We start from the raw sequence: 23,245 nt of genomic DNA, 5'->3' as shown, positions 1-23,245 counted from the left end.
AAACAGGAATTTTATTCAACCGACAGAGAAATAAAACGCAACGATAACTATGATTGTACTCCGAGCGCGCATGCTCAGTACTGCCTTTGTGTGGTTGACTGCAGAGCTAGCTAGGTAGCAGCAACGGCTAGCCTCAAACATTTAGACGACACAGAGGTAGCTAGCTGGTTAGCTGTGCTGCTAATCATGGTGAATGTAAAGAAACGGAAAGGTCGGGTCGTGATTGACTCTGACTCAGAAGACAGTGCTAGCGACGACAATTTAGATCAGGTAGGTGCGCATCTTCTGTTTTTGTTTGAACGTATCGCTTATTAAGTTGACACCAATTTCAGTGAAGCTAATGTGTGCTAACGCTAACTGACTGCGCTGTGTTTGGCCTCGCTTGAACAAGCTGAGTGGGCCCATCTTATTTACAATCCTTGGTTTCTCTCCCAGTAAACACGCCATTCCTAGAGTCAAATAAATTGTTAGGTTTTCTCAAGTGTTTCTGTTAGATATTCAAAACCGCGGAATGTACTAAAGGTTGTATAGAAAACCTTGTCTTAGCATGTGCCAGCTAAGTTATGCTAATGTGTAAAGGTTACATTCCGAGAGATGCACTCAACGCTAGCTATCATGTAGTGTTAATATTGCCACGAAAATGCCGCGCCACGGGCCTTTTACAGGTTTCGAGAATAAGCTGCTCGACTGTGGCCGTGCACTCCTGGGTGATTTAGCTACTTGTTAGCTTTCAGAGTAATGGAGAGCGGGGCATGTTTTCACAGACTGAAGCCGTAGTGGAGTCGCACTTGATTTAGCTAGAAGAACCTTATCTCCTGAATGACGTCATGGGCGCAGGGCTGAAGTGCTATTTCGGTGTTGTTGTCAAACAAGCGCTGGCAGGCTGAGTGAAGAGTTCTCCAGTCTGCCATGTCAGTCTGCAGAGCTGTGCAAGACTACTGCCTCAAAAACTTTGCTCACCATTTAACCATCATGTGCATTACTTGACAGCACACTACTATGAAGTAGTGGATGCTCAGAGACAGCCCAGACACAGGTAGTGGAAAACAGGTGACCTGAGAGCAGTTCAAGAAGCCTTGTTGAGGCTTGGTTGCTGAAATCATCAGTAGTTTTTTGTGTGTAAGAGCTGTTCAGCGCTCTACAGTTCTGTTTTTTTTTTTTTACACAATGAAGGTAGCTATGTAGATCAAATGTTAACAGTACTGAATACATTTGATAACTTAAATGATGAGTTTGAAGTAGGGAACCAACTCTGTTGCTCCTAGTATTGATTCTAATTCCCTGACTGCTGAAGCATTGAAGAGGTGTTGAGGAAAATATCTTTACACTTGAGTATCACGATATTATGTTTTGTGATGCTGTACCGTTTTTTAAAAACACTGTATTGTGTTTTCATGATTAGGGATGGTAGAAAATGAACAGTTGTCTTGATTCTCTTAAATTAATGTAGAAAAGTCAATAATAGGAAATTTAATGCCCAGTTCTCAACGTAATCATCCCCCATAACAATTATGTTAGACAGGCTGTACGTTCCTTATGGTTGAACCAATTGTTTGGTGAACTGTAATGGACGTAAACATGTATGTCATGTTTACGATCAAAACTTGAATCAGGCTACGTCTTGAGTTCTGATGAAGAAGGCTGAGCATGAGAAACTCCAGATGGATACAATCCAACCAGCACTCCCTGGCATAAAAGCTTAAAATTTTGATGCATCAGTAATTGTTTTATAATTGCACATTAGGTGCCAAGAGATTCCCGCTCCTAATCATGATACATGCAAGATCACTGGTCTGGCAGTGGTTCATTTTGTATTTTGTTTGAAGCCCCAACTGCTAGATAACAGTGTTGTTATCCATCTATGATTCTTCTGATTGCATTAAAAAGTAAAGTTTGTTTTTTTTGTTTTTACTTTTTTGGGTTCAACTGTTGCTTAAAGAACTACTGTTTTAAACCATATTTTTTTGCATAAATCCACATCAGACAAATTGCTGCTTGCTGCTGCCATGAATGTATTTTGACCACTGGTGGCTGAATTTTGCTTCCTTGCTCACATGTTATTCTACCTGTGGGAAACTGTCCACTGCAAAACAAAAATACACATTTGCTCTCCCCGCTCAGCAAGTCAGTAAGCTTTCACATTCTTGTCTTTGCAAATCAGCTTTGTTTTGGAAGTTTTTTTTCCTGCTTTATGCATACTATAAGTTGACTAATTAGTCCTTAAATATTACTAGGGGCACCTGTGCTGCATATACGTGTCCATATCCGTTTCACTGCTGAATGTGGCTTGAAAAATTTGACCCCAATGCATTCTCCATGCACTTTGGGTTTATAGACACCTGTAATTAGAGCTGTCCACTCAGGACTGGAACATCCAAGACAGACTTTATTGCTGAGTATGATCACTACTACACTTGCAGGAGGCTTTGTCCCACTCTTCCACATTGTGTGATTATGATTTTATTGTGTGTTCTTTCTGAACCACATCCTTGTTCTCATTTTCAGGAGCTTTTGTCTTTGGCAAAGAGGAAGAGGGTCGATTCGGGTGAGCAGGAAGAGCCAGTCAGCAAACCTGCAGCTTCTACAGACTCTGAGACATCCGATAGCGATGATGAGGTATGACAGTGACTCGTTTTTTTTTCTCTCAAATACACCACTTTTCAGTTTGTGACATAACAAAACACTGAAAATACAGTTCAACGTTTGTATGTCATTATCAAGCACTTTGAAGTTTGCCAGTTCTCACCAAAAGCATCATCAATATTCTTTGTCACTGACACCTAATTTTCCCTCCTTTTGTCTAGTGGACTGTGGGTGGCACCAAAGGCAAAAAGCGGGTTAAGCAGGGGAAAGGGTCTGAGAAGAAGAACGCTACAAAGAAAAAGGTTAATAAAGCCACGGCGTCCGGCAGCTCCGATGGAGACAGCTCAGCAGAGAGCTCTGCACCAGAGGAGGGTATGTCTTCAGTTCTCTATGCTCTGCAAGCAGGCTTACATAATTTATTATACGTGTGATTTTTTTATCTTAAAGACACTACAATCACCTCTGTAACCAAGAATGATAAAAACTGAGGAATTTGTTGTGCGGGCAGATATACAGCTCAGTATCACACAACAGCATTTTGCATAAGCACAAGTGCAGGGCAGAGAAGTGAGACATCGTCTGAAGTGTAGTTTACACATATCACCAGGGTGTCTGTGTCCATGGGTATTTCAGGTGGTTGAGATTAGGTGACTCACTCACTCATCCCCTTTATCCCAAGAGGAACACAGTGGTGCATCAAAGCTGTTCTTTGTTTACTTGTTTATGCCACACTGTCCTGCTACACACTGGATCCACACAGTTATGGAAAACCTGGAAAAGTCATATGCCCGTGTTTGGCAAGAAAGTCACAGCAACATTTAAATCACCTTCAGTTTGTACTTTATGCTGTTACCTTATCATATTGCACTTAAGAGGCATAAAACAGAGGAAAAGAATTTGGCCAGGCTCTAAGAGTAAATTTGGTATTTTTTCAATGGTATTTGGACCCCATTTTCCCACATTTTTGTGTCTGACTCTGAAAAAGAATCTCTGCAGAGATCAACCTTCTTAAGACACGTTTTGTTTAACCAGAAACTGTTGTTTTATTGCGCTTGCCAAACTAACCAGACTCCCTTTGCAAAACTGTCATTTTAACACTGTCATCGTCAAAATAAAACTCACCAAAAATGTCTTGGTTTGTCTTTCCACTGTTCTAACAATCACCAACTCTGGTTCACAACGTTGGATGTGAAAATATCATGAAAGGAGCGAGGAGTAGATCAGACATCAGAGAAGCAGCAGGGCAGTGAAAAGATGAGACAAGACTTTTTATTTTGTTTCTGTTGAGTTTCAATGAAGAAGGCAATATTACAGTTTTGTAAAGATGCTCTGGTTAGTTTGGTGAGAGCCATGAAACAGCCATTTCTGGTTAAACAAAACATATTGTACATTGAAAATAACAATCTTGAGTTTGTCAGTGGAAAAGACAAGCACTTTTAGTGGGTGCACTTGATGGTGCACAGTTGGCTGGAGGGATAACGCTATGGTATGTTGTAGCTGGCTGCAGTGTTCTCACAATTTCAAAAATTGTTGATTTGTTTGACACAAAGTAATATATAATAGGGTCCAGGCTGAAAATGACCAAAGTTACCCTTTGATGCAGCCAATACTGATGAGGACCCTGTAGTGTTATGTTTGTGTTACAGCATTCTGGATTAGACCTGAAGTGTGGTGAACGGCTGCTGTTTTTTGCCATTAAATTGCTTCTTTGTCTTTAGGCGAGGTGTCCGATTCAGAGAGCAACAGTTCATCCTCCAGCTCAGATTCAGACTCCTCTGAGGACGAGGTGTTCAGGGACGGTTACGACGATGACTTGATGGGAGACGCAGAGGACAGAGCTCGGCTGGAGCAGATGACAGAGAAGGAGAGAGAACAAGAGCTGTTCAACAGAATCGAGAAGAGAGAGGTGCTAAAGAGACGGTGAGTGGACAAGGAAATACAATAAAAGCATAAAATGAAAACAGTCAGGAATGTAATCACAAAGAGACATTTTGAAAGATCAGAGCAGTTTTTTTTGTTAAATCCCCCTTATTTCTCAACAAGAAAAATGTGAAAACATTCATGCATCAAGCCAAGTGTGGCATTTTAACATTGCTAAGTGTGTCTGTTTATTTATTCATCACTGTGTTTGTTTGCTTTAACAGTTTTGAAATTAAGAAGAAGCTGAAGACGGCAAAGAAGAAGGAGAAAGAGGAAAAGAAAAAGAAGCAGGAGGAGGAGCAAGAAAAAAGGAAGCTATCTCAGGTTCAAGACACACAAGTGGTGAGTTCAGGGCCATTTTAAACAATATTACATATCATATGAGAGAAATTTGTGAATCTGTTTCTGAGTATTGATTGCATTGCTGTTGCTTTCTCTTTTCTTATTGAATCGTAATTAAAGTCAGGGTGGTGTAGTGGCAACATTGCACCTTTTCTTCATCCTGTGTGTCACTGTGATATCCACATCTCTCCAGGTCATGTCACACAACAAGGAGCGACGATCCAAACGTGACGAAAAACTTGACAAAAAGTCCCAGGCCATGGAAGAACTCAAAGCTGAACGTGAGAAGAAGAAAAACAAAACAGGTTGGTGTGGTTTTACTTCTATTGTGATGTGATTGTTATGACGATTAAGTTCAAACAGCTGATCTTGAATCTCTTTGCTGAGCAGCGGAACTTCTGGCCAAACGCCAGCCCCTGAAGACGAGCGAGGTTTACTCTGACGACGAGGAGGAAGAGGAGGAGGACGACGACAAGTCATCAGTCAAAAGTGACCGGAGTTCACGTTCATCGTCTTATGATGATGACGAGTAAGTCTGAGTCTGCTCCTGGTGTTCCATGAGATCACAAAACCACCTTTTTCTCTTGGGTTAAAGTAACTTCTTGATGGTGTTCTGCTAACAGAAAAGAAGAAACTCCACCGAAGTCGCAGCCTGTTTCACTACCAGATGAGCTCAACAGGGTCCGTCTGTCAAGACACAAGCTGGAGCGCTGGTGCCACATGCCCTTCTTCGCTAAGACTGTAACTGGCTGCTTTGTGAGGATAGGGATTGGGAACAACAGCAGTAAACCAGTTTATAGGGTAAGCTTCACTTCTATGTAATGATTCTTATAAGGCAGATATAAGCTTATAAAAATATGCAGGGAGGATCAGTAAAAAAATAAGGGGAATCAAAAATATGTTTATATTACCTGGAACACAAAAATCCTAGTGACAGTATGCACCAGTGCTTAACTGATGAGAGTGCGAAAGGAGCGGTAGGAAAACAAGTCTCAGCTCTTGTTTTTTTTAACTGCATCGTGTACCACAGAGCAATGCAACAGCACAACAGGCTGTAAACTTTACAAACTGAGCCTCTAAATCACCACAAACCACAACTTAACTAGTGGTAGAAAAAGAGCAATTGATGCACCGCTTCACCAGAGCGCACCTGTGGAGTGTGTATGGCACGGTGAGGCTTGCTGGTTTTCTTGTACTTGTTTTTACGACAGACAGGCTCAGATTGTTACTATAAGCGTCTGACAACATTGAGGAAAAGATCGTTACAGAGTGCGACCTTTTTTTAAAAAATATTCATATTGAACAGACGGATCTGATTTGAAGTCAGGTACAGCCCTTGTGGAAAGATTGCATAGTTAAATCAAGGCTGATTAGTGAAGTTTGATTTAACCTTAGTCCTCTCTTGTTGTTGAAAGGTTGCTGAAATTGTGGATGTGGTAGAGACAGCAAAGGTTTACCAACTGGGATCAACGCGAACAAACAAGGGATTACAATTAAGGTAGGTATACAGTTACAGATACTTTATACATAATAAAGCAGGTAATCAAGAGTCCATTAACAGGCTTTCTCTTCTGTTGTCTCTGCTTACCAAAAATCTGACTTTTTGATTGTGTCTCTTGCTCAGGCACGGTGGTGACACGCGGGTGTTCAGGCTTGAGTTTGTGTCAAATCAGGAATTTACAGAAAGTGAGTTCATGAAGTGGAAAGAGGCGGTAAGTACGTTTGCAACAGCAAATATATCATCTGTAACATCCATTTCAGTAGGAAGAACACAGGAGCAGCAGTTACAGATGGTATGAGTTCAACTTTTGTGTGTTGATTTATTTATCTTCTCCAGATGATGGCTGCTGGAATGCAAGTCCCGACTCTTGACGAAATCACCAAAAAGGAGCAGTCCATCAAAGAAGCTCTGAACTATAAGTTCAATGACAAAGACATAGAAGACGTGAGTCTGTTTCTCTGGATGCTAACTGTTTTTTTCTGACTTCATGCATTGCACAGTGGAACAGAACTTTTCTTTGTCTTTACTCGCTGCAGATCGTCAAAGAGAAGGACAGGTTCAGAAAAGCACCACCGAATTATGCCATGAAGAAAACGCAGTTACTCAAAGATAAGGTAAAGGAAAGTCACAGTTTCTGTACCACCTCCAAAAATAATAAATAGAAGATGAAGTTTGTTCACAGTCTATTTGTTTTGATTGAAGGCCATGGCAGAAGAGAGCGGAGACGGTGAAAAAGCGAAAGTGATCCAGGATGAGCTGAATGAACTTGAGGAGAGGGCAGAAGCGCTCGACAGACAGAGGACCAAGAACATCTCTGCCATCAGGTACAGAAACAGCAGCTAGAAATATACCTTTTAAACTCTGCAGTTCCTCTTTTTTAAATGAAACGGGTGATAGAGTTCCTGGCTGAAGTATGGGGTTTGAGAGTTAAAACAGTTCAGAGTCAAAAAATGTATTAATTTTTGCAAAAGTTTATCTAAAATGTTTTTTTTATCAGCAGTGGTTAATTTCTTCCTGTCATTGGTTGAAAAAAACATCACAGGTTGCTCTGAAGGAAATTACAGTTTCTGTTTACTGTTTGGTCCACAGCATTCAGACAATACAAAACAAAGAACCTGGGATAGAAATATACCTGAGGATTGGTTCATGTCATATTTTTAAATACATAGTTGTTAATATAATTCTATTTGTTTTGGTGATGATTGTGTTTTAAGAGAATTGTCTTCTTCTTTTTTTTTAATCATCCAGCTACATCAATCAGAGGAACAGAAGCTGGAACATCGTTGAATCTGAGAAAGCTCTTGTAGTAAGTGTCCACGTCTTGAAACACCACTTGTCATGCATGTTGTTTGACAGTAATGATTTTGAATATTTAGGCTGGGATGATGTGTAGGAATTGATCATCAGAATTGTTGATAATTGCACACATTGCTACTTTTGTAATTTAATGAAAACTCTGCTTTAAAATATCAAATGTGACCAAGGATGTGCTTGAAAATCTGTATTGTGTTGCACCCTGTTCACATAATTGACAATGAAAATGTTACTGGAAGATTGTACTTTTACTGATAAAATATTGATTTATCAATTCATATTGAGTACCAGCGCTGCTTTCTCATTCTCTAAACTCTGACAGCGAGTTGATGCACACGTAGCCACAGTGTGCATGTAGCCCCACCTTGATGCTGTTGTGCTTAACGTACAGTATTATTAATTAAAATCTACATTCAAGATTTAAGAACTTTATTGCCACTGTGTAAGCAAAACAAAATTGCAGTTGTGTCATCCTCAAATGGTGCACTGTATTAAGATTCACACATATTTACAACTAATAAACGGGACAGAAATTAAATAAGATTAGAGAAAGAAAAAGTACATAAACATGCAAAATAATCTATATAAAATACAGTTAAACAATAAAATAGAAATGCTAAAATGTTATGCCAGCAGTATTGGGACAACACTGAAGTATAATAAAGCAGCGTTCCAGCTTTTCAGACTGATCGTGTTTTCTGAAAACATTTGTCTCTGGTTGTAAATTGTATGTTTACTACCCACCAACATCTGGATATGCTGCCTCACTTCAGATGTTTTCCCAATGTGGCAGCGCTCCAGTGTCACTGTGTGAAGTCACGCTGTGGTTCACTTAAGGGCACTCAGTCTCAGCAGTGTGTGTGTGTGTGAGGAGAAATAACATTGTTCTAGCACACCGCCAGACTGCGGTTTCAACTCGCCACCCCTCATCTGTTACTTGTGTAGAAAAACATTTGTTATACCAGTTGATTTTTACTGCAGATATGATCATTATAAATCCTTCCATGACTGTTAAAATAACCCAGTTTTATTTGCAAATTAATTTTCTCGCAGGCTGAAGGACAAAATTCCAAAAACCAACAAATGGACCCTTTCACACGAAGACAGTGCAAACCCACCATGGTGTCCAATGTAAGATCTTTATAACTATTTGTAACATTTACTATGTAATAATATAAACAGCTGAATCTAATCGTGTCAGCCTGGTCATTTTGGTTGCGCAGGCCAGAGACCCGTCAGTCCACGCAGCTATACTTGCTCACCTCAACCAGAAGTACGGCTCTGGGTCAGCAGCAGATCCTGCCAGCGCGGAAAAGAACAAACTGGTAAGCAGAGTACTAAAAATTGTTAAAAGACACTCCCACTGCTTTCAAATAAGAAGATGTTTGGAGAGTGACTGCTCAAGTGTTTACTTCTCTCACTTGTTTGCCAAAATCCTGGTTGCAATCCTGATCCAAACAATATGTCGTGCAGGAAACTTCATGCTTGTTGCACCATCTGTGATACATTTTATATTTTTGTGTGCTTTTGAGACATCAGAAGACTTATTTTATCTTTTTTTTTTTTTTCCAAAGAGTAAGCTGCAGTCGCTACTGTGGTACTTTTTTGGGCTCGATGAAGATCAATATTCTTATATATTTTTATATTCTTTTATTTTCATAACATCTATTTTTTCCTCTGTTTGTTATATTATAGGGTCAAGCAAACCTAAAAGACAAAGATGTCCCCAAGCCAACCACTGACCTCTCAGAGGACTTGTTTAAAGTCCACGATTTTGACGTCAAGATCGACCTACAGGTTCCCAATGCAGGTGAGATCACCACAAAATACATGTTTTTCCTCTGGCTTGTAGTGCTCTTTATCCACCTAGATGGGTTTGAGTGAGTTGCAGAGTTTTAGAAACATCAGCCGTAGAGATGTCTGCCTTCTCTCCCATGTAATGGGACCAGATGACACTTGGCTTGTGGTGTCAAAGCACCAGATGTACATTTGAAAAACTCAACAGCAATGTCTCTTTCCAGAAATCATGATTCGGTTACTCAAGATAATCCACAGACCTTGTTATGAGCAGTTTAATGTAGGAACTCCTTTCTTGTAGAAAGGAACTAGTTCCTGTAAACTTTACTATAGTAAGAAAAATACTTCCTACATGAAGCGTAGTTTGAGTGCCTTTTCTCCAATATAAAGGAACTAGATGACAGATATCTCTTCAGCCAATATCTTCAAAACTCTGCAACTCACACCAAAACTATCTAGATGCATTAATAGCACTACAGGTAAGAGGAAAAATATGTATTTTTGATTATCAGGTCAACTGTCCCACAGCACTTTAGGAACAAGACGTATTATTTTTGCTCTTGTGTTCTGCAGAGGCAAAGTCTCTGTCCGTGAGCTCCAACGCTCTGCCAGTGAAAGACGGCGCCCCTCGCAGGTCCCTCAACCTAGAAGACTACAAGAAGAGGAGGGGGCTGATCTGATGCAGCCTGTCCATCTTTCAGAATCCACATTGCATGAGAAATTGGCTGTGTAAGAGAGCGTATGAGAGTGTGTATGCGTGGTAGTGAGAGTGATTGAGTGTGTGTGGTAGAGAGAGTGAGTGAGTGAGTGAGTGGTGTAGAGAATGTGTGTGAGTGAATGAATGACTCCCAGAGGACGTGTGTTTGAATGTTGATACAACAGACTGTTTATCCAAACACAGAGGAAATACTGATTGATCTAAGGCAACATTTTTCTCAAAGGATCTCTCTTGGAATAAATTTGTCCAGATATTTGTTGTTTTGTTATTTTTGCATAATCACACACACAAACTCATGAACTGAGTTGTTTTTTTTATGTATTTAACTTCTTTCCCCCTCTTTTGGATCTTCTGGAGTCCACTTATTTTTTTTTTTTTTTTTTTTTTTTTTTTTTTCTCAAAGGACACAGCTCTTGTGGATTATTACCTTGAACAAGGACACTATCTTAGAAGACGTAGATTGTTGAGGTATCCTGATATTACTGGACTGGATATCTGATGGAGCTGACCAGCTTGTCCTCACCAACAATGCATTATTGTTGTAAATCCCCCTCCCTTAAATGTGTGATCATCTGCCCTTGCAGTCCATCCTGAATTTTAACAGCCTCGTGATTTTTTTGCCGAGTGTAGATGATCACCATCTCTGACTCAACCGTGACGCCGGCCCTCCGTGACAAATGTGAAACGTTCAGTACACGTCAACTGGACATTTATCACTTTTTAAGTCTTTGAAACAACTCAATTTAAGAGGAACCATTTTCTATGGCTGGCCTGGTTATTAAAGTGTTGCTTCGGTTCTGTTATCTCTCAGTTGGTTGTTCATGGGATAACTCCCCTGCCCTTAACTCCCAGAGCAGATTCTATGTGTTATCGATTGTGTCCATAGTCAGTTCCTGTATTGATGTGGCATGCCATGTAAATATGCATTTTGGAGTGAGTGCGGAAAAAATAAAGAGGCACTGTTTCATAACTTCTGTGTCTGTTCGTCTCCTTTCTAATCTAAAGTGGGGGCTGGCAACACTATTGACCTAATCTGGTTGTTGTACATTTCGAAGATGGAAGCATGGAGTTCAATTAACCAGACTGAAATGACCTCATTTCATTCTAGGGATGCACAATAAACAGGGACCAAAATTAGCACCATCCACCTGCCAAATGCTGGTAAAATATGCAAGGAGCTGGTAGATTCACTTCACTCACCAGCCAAGAAAACAATGGTAATCTAATGAGTGGCTGGTAAAATTTGAACATTTTGAACCCTGACGATAAATAATCAGCTGATAGTGGGAAATTTATCCTATTATTTTGATGATGAAATTCAAGAAAGTAAATAATGCCTTTAATAGTATCTGATTTGACAGGTTATGTCAAAGCATTTTGACTTCTTACGCAAAATGTTCTATAAAAGCCAAAGTATGCTTTATTTTTATGTTCTTTAGTAGAAGAAACTAAATTAACTTTTGGCCTGTTTGTTTTTTGTTTATCAGTTCGATCCGTGGAACATTAAATCAACCACCTTTTCCGACTAAATAGACTTTCATACCCTCCGTTATTATTGAAATTATTGGTATCAGCTCTGAGAAGTTTCCAAAGTTTCCACTGAGACAATGTAGTTTGACCTTTTCAAGGGGGCTTCTTTATTTACATTAAATTTTAAGTCAAGTATTTTTGCAGAAAAAACAGAAGTAGGTAAATAATACGTCTAGGACTCTTTCTACCACTGTTTACAGTTAGTGATGCGATAACAAAGTATATGTACTATCTGCTTGTAATGTGACAAAAATGCAGTAAATACTAAAGCAGTTTTGTTTACCATTGCTTACATTTATCAGTGGTGAAACTAAGTCAAATACTGTTCTTCAGTAGATATTTAAAGTACTTATATTCTGCTTTCTACTTTTACACCACTACATTTTAAAGGGAAATATTGTTCTTACTCCTCTACATTTATTTCACAGCTTTTGTTAATAGATTACAAATTAAGATTTTACATATAAAACATGAGATTAGTGTCTAAAACATAATGCAATGCTATAGAAAACTAACCAACAGCATAAAAAGTTGAAAATTCTAATTAAATCAACTAAAATTATCTCCACCTTGACAGCATTTTAATACTGTTTACATCACTAATAATATTCCAACAATATATCCATACTAAAATATGATACATGATGCCACTGAAACATCTCAGTACTTTATCCACCATTAATATTTATATTCACGGGGAGTATTAACTTAGGAAGGAGGTGGGTGCTGTGAGTTCGAAACCTCATTGGTTGGTTTTTGATCAGGCGCCTCTGAGGTCACTCTGTTTGGGGTCCTCGCTCGCAGTAGCTTCCTGGTCCACGTATTGAGAAGATCACCAATATCCTCTTTGACAGATAATGACATTTGACCGCGTGAATCCAAGCGATATTTCTCTTTCATGTCCACCAGTTAAACCTCAGCGGTAGCCTGATGACCTGAGACGTTTTGACATTCGGACGTCGTTTCAAACGGTACGCTAGACGCTTTTCTTTAGCAGCCAGCTAGCCTGTTAGCTTTAGCAGTGATGGAGTTTGTGTTGAATCAACTGTGTTTACACTCGTTTTATGATAACGTAAGACCAGTTGCTGATGACTCGTGTAATAATTCTTGTGTTTCTATGTATCTGAACCAGAATCAATGAGGTGTCGTTATAATAACTACAAAACGTTAGCCATCTTTGACACTGTTGTGTTATTGAGCTAGCATGCTAGCTGTACAGTATAATTGTGCATTCAATGGGAATTTTACCCTGGGTCGAGTCTCACAGGCTTCTTACATGACTGCAATATTCTTATCTTTACTTAAGTGCCTTATCTAAACCTTAAACTACCCCTCTCACGTGTATAAAGACATATATACAGATAGTTTGCTTGGAACAATAATGTGTGTTACATGTGTTTTTAAGCAATAGAAGTATAATTTCCTCATTAAAGTCCTTTAAAAAACATTAGTTCATTCCACCTTATTAAAAATGTCAGAATATTTGAATATGCAAGTTTTGTTCATTTCCAAAGTTTTTGTGCTGGACACAAGATGTCTCAAACTTAACTGTAAAGTCCATTCTCAGTGTATGTGCACCAGCAGTTTTAAGTTTGCACATCATACTTGTATAAGTTGCAGGACCACTTTACTACATGACACACCCCCTGGTGTCTTTTCCTAACCCTACCCAGGTAATTCTGATTTGTGTCTAATAGCTACTGTGAGTTCACAAATAGATCTACTTGAACAATTGTGGTATAACAAATCATGCTCAAAAGCTCACCCTTTAAAATGGGATTTTCAATGATAGAGTAAAACAGAGCTGGAACCGATGATTATTTTCATTGTCAATTAATCTGTCGATTATTTTTTCGATTAATCAACGAATCTGTTCTCTCACAATCTTGTCAGACGCACGTCCGTGTGCTCCACGTTTGGACCTATTTTTTCAAGTTGTTTCTGTAATGATTATTTTCATATTCGATCAGTGTGTTTATCATTTTCTCATCTAACTAATTAGTTGTTTGGTCCATAAAATGCTGAAAAATATTGATCAGTGTCCAAGATGACCCAAAACCTTGTTATGAACACAATCCAAAGATACTCAGTTCACTGTCAGAGAAAAATAAAGAAACCAGCAAATATTCACATTTAAGAAGCTGAAATCAGAGAATTTAGACATTTTCCTTCTTAAAAAAATACTGATTAAATCAATTATCAGAATAGTTGGTGATTAATTTAATAATCGATTAATTATTGATTCATCAATGAATCATTGCAGCTGTACAGTGAAGTCCAAACATCCATCTGTAGGATTGAGAAGAAAAAGATATTTTTGGCTTTAGGGGGACTTGTCACTTGTCACTTGTTGTCATCCTGTTTGTTTAAGAGGTGTAGGCTTACATTCCACATTTTGGATGATACTTTGCTCTTGCACCTACATGGTATGAAAACACATACTGCAAGTCACTTTGGTGAAAACGGGCTGCTATATGCCTGGAGAATAGATACAAGGACCCAATCAATAAATGCACTCAACAAAAATATAAATGCAACACTTTTGTTTTTTGCTCCCATTTTTCATAAGATGAAGTAAAAGATCCAAGACTTCTTTTGTGGACATAAAAGGTTTATTTTTCTCAAATTGTGATAACAGATTTGTTTCAAATCATGTTTATGAGCTCTTCTCGGTTACCAAGATCATCCATCCAGCTGTGACATATAGAGATGGTGATTAAACAAGTTGATTGTGATACTAACGTTTCATACTTCTGATATTATGGAATATTAGCATTGTATTGTTTTTACTCATGTGGTATTGAAAAAGTATTGATGTATAAATACTTTTGACAACCTGAAAGTGTTTATATTTTTGTTGAGTGTACAAAATGTTAGCATTTACAATACATGTGGTTATTTCACCAGTCAGACTCACTCACATGTTCCCGGATGTTCCATCTATTTGTGTTTAAGGCGTGCCATGGACATAGACAAGATTAGATTAGACCACTTTATTAATTCTTAGCGGGGAAACTCACTTGTCGCCAAGTCAACTCATACAGACAACAAATGATAGACAGTGCATTCACAGTTCACAACAAATGAATAAAACACCATCAAAAGGCAATGATTAATAGAGATATGATTAATAGCTAAATGGTGCTGTGGATGTCAGTCACATCTAAAAGAGTTCATTAAAAAGTTTGATCACAGTTGGAATAAAAGACCTCTCAAGTCAAGAACACAGAAGCATCACTAGTTGCTCGCTGAATGAGTTTCTGATTCTTTTAAAGCCACTGTCTAATGGGTGGCCTTCAGAATACAGAACCCTTTTTAGTTAGTTGGTCCTTGCTTTCTTTTCTCCAGTGACCTCAAGTGAGTCTGGGGTAAAGTATTTTAATACATTGTTTACAGGACTGTCCAAGGCAACAGCCATTCTGAAAAAAGGCTGTTAAATATTTAACCAATCTAACTGGTAAAGAAGTTTTTGTTTGTTACTTTGCAGCAAACGTGAAGCACTTACTTTATATGGTCATACCTTTAAGAGGACTGTGGAAGTTGTGTGCAGCTTGTTTTGGAGATATTGATTATGGATGCCTGATAAATATCAGGACTGTTGATGGGAGATATATGTTATTTTAATTTGTTATAATATATAGTATATTAGTATTTATTATTCCAACACTTATTCTAATTGACATAGAAAATAAATGTCGCTTATAATAAAATCTAATTTGACAAATTTTGTTAAAGCATTTGTGAAGTTTTTGATGTATTTTACTAAAAAAAAAAAAATAAATTAACATTTCATGAGTCAGAACTGTTCTTTGTTTTTGTTGTAATAGTGATGTCAGTTAGATTTGGTTCGGTCAGAGTGATATAATATTAAATCATCTGTCTTTGCTCACTACATCTTCGCCTATCTACAGTTTATATGAGTTTCTTTTTAAAATACAAAAATGTTAAATTATTGGCCATGAAAGGCAGGTAATTCTCAGTAAAGGCTGAAAAAAAATCAATATTATGCATCCCTAATATTGATTATAACATTTATTTATGGGTTAAGTGCACCTCAGTGGTGGTAATGTGCTTTTATGTTTCTGACATTAGGATTCAAAATGTCTTGGTTTGCCGAATTGGCGGGGAAAGCTGAGGACTTCCTGAATAAAGTGGACCAGGGAGCTGCCACTGCCCTGACCAAAAACCAGGCAAGAACATCCTCCTTTTCATCATCGTATGAAGGAGAAACTACTGTAAATCCTGAATACAACACTGCAGGGTACAAAACCGATGCAGCTGTGACACATCACGCCTATGCATCCTCTGACAATGCACCCAGCTTCATCTCTGCAGCAGCTGGCAACATCAAGAGGTCCAATGCAACCCTGCTGGCCGGTACTGCCAACGTGACCAGTTCTGGCAGCAGCGGCCCCAACCCTGCCAAGACCTCGTCTGGCTTTGTGAGGCCCAAAAAGAGCGAGCAGGATGTGGACGATGACATGCTCTTTGACTTTCTGAACAGCTCGGAGCCTCCTGTGAGCAACAGGCGGGATTCAAGAAGAGAGGTTGTGAAAGCGGCAGTTCCAGTTACTGAGACCCAAAACCCAACACCTCCTCCTTCCTCCACTCCCCTTACCGTCCCCTCTGCTCCGTCGACACCCCCCTCGACCCGAGGTGTGTCCAGGGCCTCGAGCATGAGCTCACTGTCTGCTCACAGCATCAAAACGTCAGAGGAGAACTCGGCTAAAGAACAAAGCCAAGGTATGATTAAAAAGACTATATATATGGAGTGGACTATACATATATATCATGGACTATACATATGGAGGACCACAAATGTCACAGAAATAGTAATAAAGCATTAATTAATATTTAATATGATGATGATGATATTTATTAATCTAGAAATGAATAGACTATATTACAAAGTAATTCAGGATTTAGCGGCATCTAGAAGACGTAGATTGCAACGAACTTAATATTGCTCACCTGCCCCTAACCCTTGCAAATGTGAGCCAGGATTTGGTTTGTCTGTTCTGGGCTATTGTATAAACATGGCAGCGTAGATGGAGGAGGACCTGCACCCTCTGTAGATAGAAACAGCTCATTCTAAAGTAATGAATAGACAACAGTTCTGTGATTATACACTAATGAAAACATATTTATGAATATTATACTCTGTTTCACCCATATTCTGCCAGTAAATCTTGGACATTGGACCTTTATTCCATTAAAACGTAACTCAAAAAGGGGTTTACAAAAACAGCTTAAAATACTCAGCAAGTGCATGATTTAAAATACATTAATGAATTCATTAATAAAAAATGGCATTTAAAAATCTGTTTGAAAATGCAGTTTTAAAATTAAAATAAATAACTAGATTCACAAATTGAAGTAAGAATAATTTTAATCAGGCATTTAAAAGGGCTATTTTCTTTTCCATGTGCTTTTTCATAATTTTCATAAAATGCTTTGTTACGATGTCCTTGACATTTGTGGTTTTCCATATCCACATATATTAGAGTTCAGTGTTGTAAAAGGGTCAATAATCTAAGTCGATAATCTGTTTGTCTGTACATAGCCACTCTGTTGTGATATGAATATCAAAAGATTATATTCACATATTATTAATGTGTTATTAATCCTGTTTATTATTGTCAACCTGTACATGAATAGCCATACAACACAAAAAAAAGGCAGCTATATTTTTCTTGCTTTATTGTTTTATGTCCAAATTCTTTTCAGGCATTTATATCTGAATGCTATTTTTTGTTTTCTCTTTACCCCCACTGGGTCACTAAAGACACACCTGAGAGTTCAGACTCGGGCTTGGCTGTTCCTCAGGAGTCCAGCAGGCAGGAGGTGCCTCCTCCTCCCACAGAGGAGCCACAGAGTCAGATCCTGTCCAGTCTGCGTCTGGAGAACCAGCTGCTGCGCAGTGAGGTGGCCTCCCTCAACCAGGAGATGGCCTCAGTCATCCAGAGAGCAAAAGACTTACAGGATGGTAAGAGAGGAGACAAGATGGGGGAGATGATAACCGACATTTCTGCAGCTCTCCCTCTCTGTTGATTAAAGGTGCAGTAAGCAATTCTGGGAAAATATAGTTAATTATTGAATCTCATTCCCAGGTCATCAAATACGCTTTGGGGCCGAGCCAACCCAACCCAAAGTGCACGTATTTGACGACCTGAGACTAAGACTCAACAATCAACTATCTTACTGACCAAAGTCTCCCATCAAAGGCTACATTTTTCAAACAGAGGCAAGAGGAGGAGCAGAAGTTTAGTTTTCTCTCAGACCATTAAAATTACATTATCCATAAATGTTATTATGGATTGTTTTTGCACAACGACACCAGAAATAAACCACCTACTCCAGCTTATAGTGGTTTTCTTCTCATGTAGAACTGAACCAGACACGTCTGCGTGCAGACAGATGGAACTCCGAGCAGTCTCAGACTGGCCGCATGTTACGGGAACTTCGGTCACAGGTTGATGACCTCACAGAGGCCCTCTCTGCCAAAGACGGTCAACTTGCAGTCCTGAAAATTAGACTCGATGAAGCTGATCAGCTGCTTAAGTCCCGCAGTGCTGCATTAGATGAGGCACAGAAGGAAAAGTCAAGGTGCACTTCTACACTTTTGAAGCAGAGAATACCTCTATCTTTTTGTGAATTAGTTTTGATATGATTGTCCTTGGTGGATTTATAGAATTATTCAAGACCACACAGAAGGGAGCAGCATGCATTCCAAAGCCCTTGAAACAATGCAGGAGAGGCTGCGAGAGGCTGAAACAGCTCTCAGGAGGGAACAGGACAGCTACAGGCAGATGCAGGTGCACATTTACATATATTTATATACATATGTATGACATTTAAGTCTAGACCGAACACATGGAAAGTACTAAAATCCTTAATCCTGTGGTCTTGTGCAGAGTGAGTATGCCGCCCGCATGTCCAAAGTGGAGGCTGAGAGACAGACCCTCGCGGAGGCGGTGACCGCAGCAGAGCGGCGAAGTGGAGAGGAAAAGCTCAGGGTTGACGACCTGCAACAACAAATGAAAAGTGCCAAAGCTGCAGCTGAGACTGCCAAACAGGAGTTACAAGACTACAAGCACAAAGCTTCACGCATTCTTCAAGTAAGACTGACTGTCCCTTTCATACGTCATACAAACTTTTTTAGCATTGTGTTTCCCTGTTTGTTTTTACTGATAACAATCAGAATAATTAATAAACTTTATTAACTGCTGATCTTATTCTTGTGATCGTTTTAATTGCAGAAGACAAGACAAAATGCCATGGAGGATTATAAAATGACAAAATCTATAGTTCATGCTGGTCCCAAACCATTAAGAGCCTTGTAAACAAGTAATAGAGCTTTAAAATCATTCTTAAAGGATACTGGGACCTAGTACAGATTAGCTAAAACAGAGGTTATATGATACTCTTGCTGTCTTCTCTTAGTTTTTGATTGCTTTCTCAGTTGTTGTGTTTGTTATTAGGCTTTTTCGATGAGCTTAACCTGTTTTGAATAATGTTTTAAATGGTCCTGTAGTCCAAAGAAAAGTTGATCAGCAGTCTGAAGGAGGGATCTGGTCTGGACACGCTGGACGGCAGCGGGGCCATGGCTCTGGAGCTTGAAGATCTGCGTCATGAGAAGGAAATGCAGAAGGAGGAGATCCAAAAACTGCAGGGGCAAGTGCACACGCTTCGGACAGAAATACAGGTGAGAGGTTGTAAATGGCAGAAAGCATGTGTAAAGAAAGTGTATATTCAAAATAATATGACACTGTATTTATCCCTGTATGAAAAATCATGGTTGATGGCTGCACTGGGAGGTTTTGCACAGTAAATATCTGTATGATGTGAGGAGTTGTGTACCTCCTGCAAAAACAAATGTTTATGCTTTCTTTATAACTTTGGTTTGAGGTTATCGTTTGTATACAGCTGCAACATCTGCAGATGAGGTGTTGTTGACTTGGCTGTACCAATGAGATATGTCTTTCTCTCCCAGGATCTGGAGAATCAGGCCCTGACAGAGGCAGAAACATGGCGGGAGCAGCAGATGCAGTTAGAGGAGCAACAGGCCTTACAGACCAGAGCTAAACAGGAGGTGGAGGCTGAGGTCGAGCGCTACAAACAGGTAAGCGAGAGTACAGTTTGAATGATGTGTTTTTTTTCCAGGGCTAATAATATACATTTTCAGTTAAAAATTAAAATCTTGTCATCAACACTTTGTTGAAATGCCTTTACACTGTAAAAGAAAAAAAGATCAAATGTCAGCAACTGACATCACTAGATTTTTGAGCTTTAAATCAAACTCTTGAGTTTTGAAAAAAACTAAAGAAAATTTTACCAACTAATGATCTTTTGTTGAAGTAATTTAATTTTCCTCTCTAGATAAACTAGAATCATTGAGTTTTAGAATCCCCCCCAAAAAATTATATTTTAAAAAATGCTCACAGTTCATTTGGGTGCTTGAAAATTAAATGGTTGTAACTGGAAATTATTAGCCATTTTTTATTTGTTTACTCACCGTCACTTAGTAATTTTTGAAATACATTTTTTGGGGTTTCTCAAACTCAAAGATTCAAATTTATTCTAACACAATGTTAGTGTATGTTTGGTAAAATAAAATGTTTCAACAGTTTATTAAAACAAAAAGTGCAGGGAGCTGTATCAGCAACATTTCTTAAAATTTAATTAATAAACAAAATAGCTCCCTGAACTTTTATAAAGGAATAGTGACTGAATCTAGTAAAAACTTTTGTATTCTATTTGCACTGAAATTCCTTTAAGCGCATGTTTCAGTCGAAGCAGTGCATTTGTGAATTAATTTCTGATCATTGTAAAAAATGCTGAGTAATGGATTCAGTCACTGGCCAGGCCAATAATTGGCTCACACCGTAGTGAGTGATGGTTTACTGAAATGTCAGCTATAGAAAATTAAAAATTAATAAATATATATTTTTCATGAAGCTATATTGTTTTTTGCATGTCTGATCACACTAATTATGGCTGTTTTCTTTTTTCTTAAATCACAGGAGTTGCAATACCTGGAGGAAGAGCAACATCGAGCCAAAACAACTCTGCAGACCAGAATCAAGGACCGAGAAGATGAAATCCAAAAACTCAGGAACCAGGTCAGTCACTTTATGATAGGAAAAAAACATGGCTAATGGGAACTGCCTCTAAATTTACCAGTTTAACAAACAGCACTGATGATGTATTATTCCAGTTGACAAACAAGACCATAAGCAACAGCCAAACAGAGCTGGAGAACCGTCTCCACCAGCTGACGGAGACACTGATCCAGAAGCAGACGATGCTGGAGGCTCTGGGCACGGAGAAAAGCTCCCTGGTCTTCCAGCTGGAGCGTCTGGAGCAACAGCTGAAGAACGCTCAGGGAGGACAAAGTGGAGGGCCAGCCATCAACATGAGCGGACTAGAGGGACCAGGTAGGAGAGAGAGGACTGTTTTGTATCTTAAACACAGGTGATTGTTAATGGGCAGTGATACAGATTTTAGAATAGAGTGTTTCCACCAGTGGTCAAAGCCAGAGAAATCTGTAATTTATTTTAGGTAACAGTGCCTTTCCTGCTACCGAGCTGTGGGAAAATGCATCAGAGAGTGAGGAGAAAAGGTAGTGAACGAGTCCACCTGTGACCTCTGTACTCATTAACATCTCATTATCTGTGTGTTGTGTTTTCAGGGGCACGACAAAGAAACACACCAATCCTTTTCAGTGATCAGGACAGTCCAGGAGTTTACGGCAAAGTACGCAAGGCAGCGAGCACCATCGACCGATTCAGCATCAGACTGGGCATCTTCTTGAGGCGCTACCCTATGGCCAGAGTTTTCGTTATCCTGTACATGGTAGGTACTTGGAAAATAACATTTTCCATCTCCATGAACACTAGTTAATCATTACAAATGAACAACATTTCATCTTCTTTTTACAGGCGGTGCTGCACCTGTGGGTCATGATTGTCCTACTGACCTACACACCAGAAATGCACCACGGCCATCCTGATGGAAGATAGAAGGCTTGAGTTTGACCGTTGGGTGTTAAAAGATGTTTGTTCTATGGCCTTCAATATGAGGATGGTACAAGCTGCTAGAATATGGGCTCTGGGTCCCGACTCTCCCTGTTTTGCACAGAAATGCTACGAATTGAAGACATTTCCTCTGATTTATTCTTTATTGTTTCCAACTGAAGATCGATAGCTGACAACATCATTGAGTTTTAAAACAATTACAGAGTGCTATATTCTATTGGGGGTCTGCTGAAAGGACATTAAATCAAACATGATCTCACATCTTATACTTCTCATCATCTGCTTTCAGACCTCTGTTCTCTGGAGAGATTGTATTTAACACTATGTAAAAAAGAATCTTTTATTAAACGAGTTAGAAGAAACAACAGACTTGCAATTTTCTTTTTATTTTATCTTTGTTTTTTGTTGTCAGTGAAAGCATATTATGTGTTACAGCTTTGTATTATGAGATTTTCTGCACTTTTCCAACAGATTTCCTGAGCCACTAATCAACTTAAAGGGGAACTTAACCAGTTTTCACATATAAGTCAGTTTGTTGAATTACTATTATTGTGTCTAGAAAGTCATTATAATTCAATACTAACAGAACTTAAGACAGTCAGAGGCAGATATTTCTGACATAGTTTCACGTAGTAAATATATAAATGTTTGTCACCAGGGGAATTTTTCTTGGTGCAGTTGTTATTAATATAAGGAAAGATTCATACATTAAATAACATACAAGGAAACAAGGATACATGTTGGTTTATTTAGTATGTAAAATGAGATTTTGTTGTAGTTCCCTCTCTGACTAAACATATTTGGTACCAATTACCAATGATCGATTAAGGAATGTGCTATAAAACTGTGTGTGTGTGTAGTGAGAAAGAATAGTACCATATAAAGCATAATATAACTTAGACATTGTACATGCAATAAAATAAACCTGTTAATGTGACCCTTATAATAATGAAGATCCAAGAGTATTATGTTTTTGTGAATTTAATCTCATTTACTTTGAATCTATGGTGTATTGCAAAAGAATTTCCCTCTTTGGTTAAAGTGTAAGAAGTTAAATTATATAATGAAAATGACAAGGAAAGAAGAAATTTAAAAAAACGTTAAATAGTTTAGACAATTATACAGTTTACACATATCAAAATTATTTAAGGATTTTGAGGTTTGTAGAGTTAAACTATGTGTTATAAGACTTAAGTGAATGTGAAAATTTCATAAAATAATGAAAAGATTTACAATATTATTCTATTTTATATAGATAAAATCAACCCAAAACAATCATTTTGCGTGAAAAGACAGAATTGTTATTATCAAATATTATTTTTACGAAACATAAACGTGTTGTCATCTCTCTGAAAACATTATCATATAAATTATTCAGAGGGATATATACTACTCATACTATTACAATATTTATACGCCATTTATAGAAACACTGGGCTCGACCCAACTGTCGGTTCTTGAACGCACCGTGAATTTGTTGGTCCTCCAGTATCCCACAATGCA

The 23,245-nt window shown here is 38.5% G+C and overlaps 2 protein-coding genes across 2 annotated transcripts; both read left to right on the top strand.

Moving 5' to 3' along the window:
* Positions 1–82: 82 nt before the first annotated feature.
* On the top strand, positions 83–11,145 carry rtf1 (RTF1 homolog, Paf1/RNA polymerase II complex component). The gene is made up of 18 exons (XM_084741793.1): positions 83–270; positions 2,506–2,616; positions 2,805–2,955; positions 4,302–4,503; positions 4,728–4,845; positions 5,039–5,150; positions 5,236–5,374; positions 5,469–5,646; positions 6,261–6,343; positions 6,470–6,557; positions 6,683–6,790; positions 6,883–6,960; positions 7,049–7,170; positions 7,595–7,652; positions 8,714–8,791; positions 8,884–8,985; positions 9,356–9,470; positions 10,031–11,145. Exons 1-18 carry the CDS (start codon positions 187–189, stop codon positions 10,135–10,137), a joined length of 2,034 nt encoding a protein of 677 aa, XP_084597919.1. The 5' UTR covers positions 83–186; the 3' UTR covers positions 10,138–11,145.
* Positions 11,146–12,493: 1,348 nt separating this feature from the next.
* Positions 12,494–22,107, top strand: golga5 (golgin A5). The gene is made up of 12 exons (XM_084742863.1): positions 12,494–12,676; positions 15,798–16,448; positions 17,491–17,691; positions 18,092–18,311; positions 18,397–18,520; positions 18,620–18,823; positions 19,240–19,410; positions 19,699–19,827; positions 20,729–20,827; positions 20,923–21,142; positions 21,397–21,560; positions 21,647–22,107. The coding sequence occupies exons 2-12, from the start codon at positions 15,806–15,808 to the stop codon at positions 21,725–21,727; spliced, it is 2,256 nt and encodes a 751-aa protein (XP_084598989.1). The 5' UTR covers positions 12,494–12,676; positions 15,798–15,805; the 3' UTR covers positions 21,728–22,107.
* Positions 22,108–23,245: the final 1,138 nt, after the last annotated feature.

Source organism: Lutjanus erythropterus, chromosome 18 (assembly GCF_056507025.1).
Source record: "Lutjanus erythropterus isolate fLutEry1 chromosome 18, fLutEry1.hap2, whole genome shotgun sequence".
Taxonomy (NCBI): Eukaryota; Metazoa; Chordata; class Actinopteri; order Lutjaniformes; family Lutjanidae; genus Lutjanus; species Lutjanus erythropterus.
This window is presented reverse-complemented; position numbering and strand designations above follow the sequence as displayed.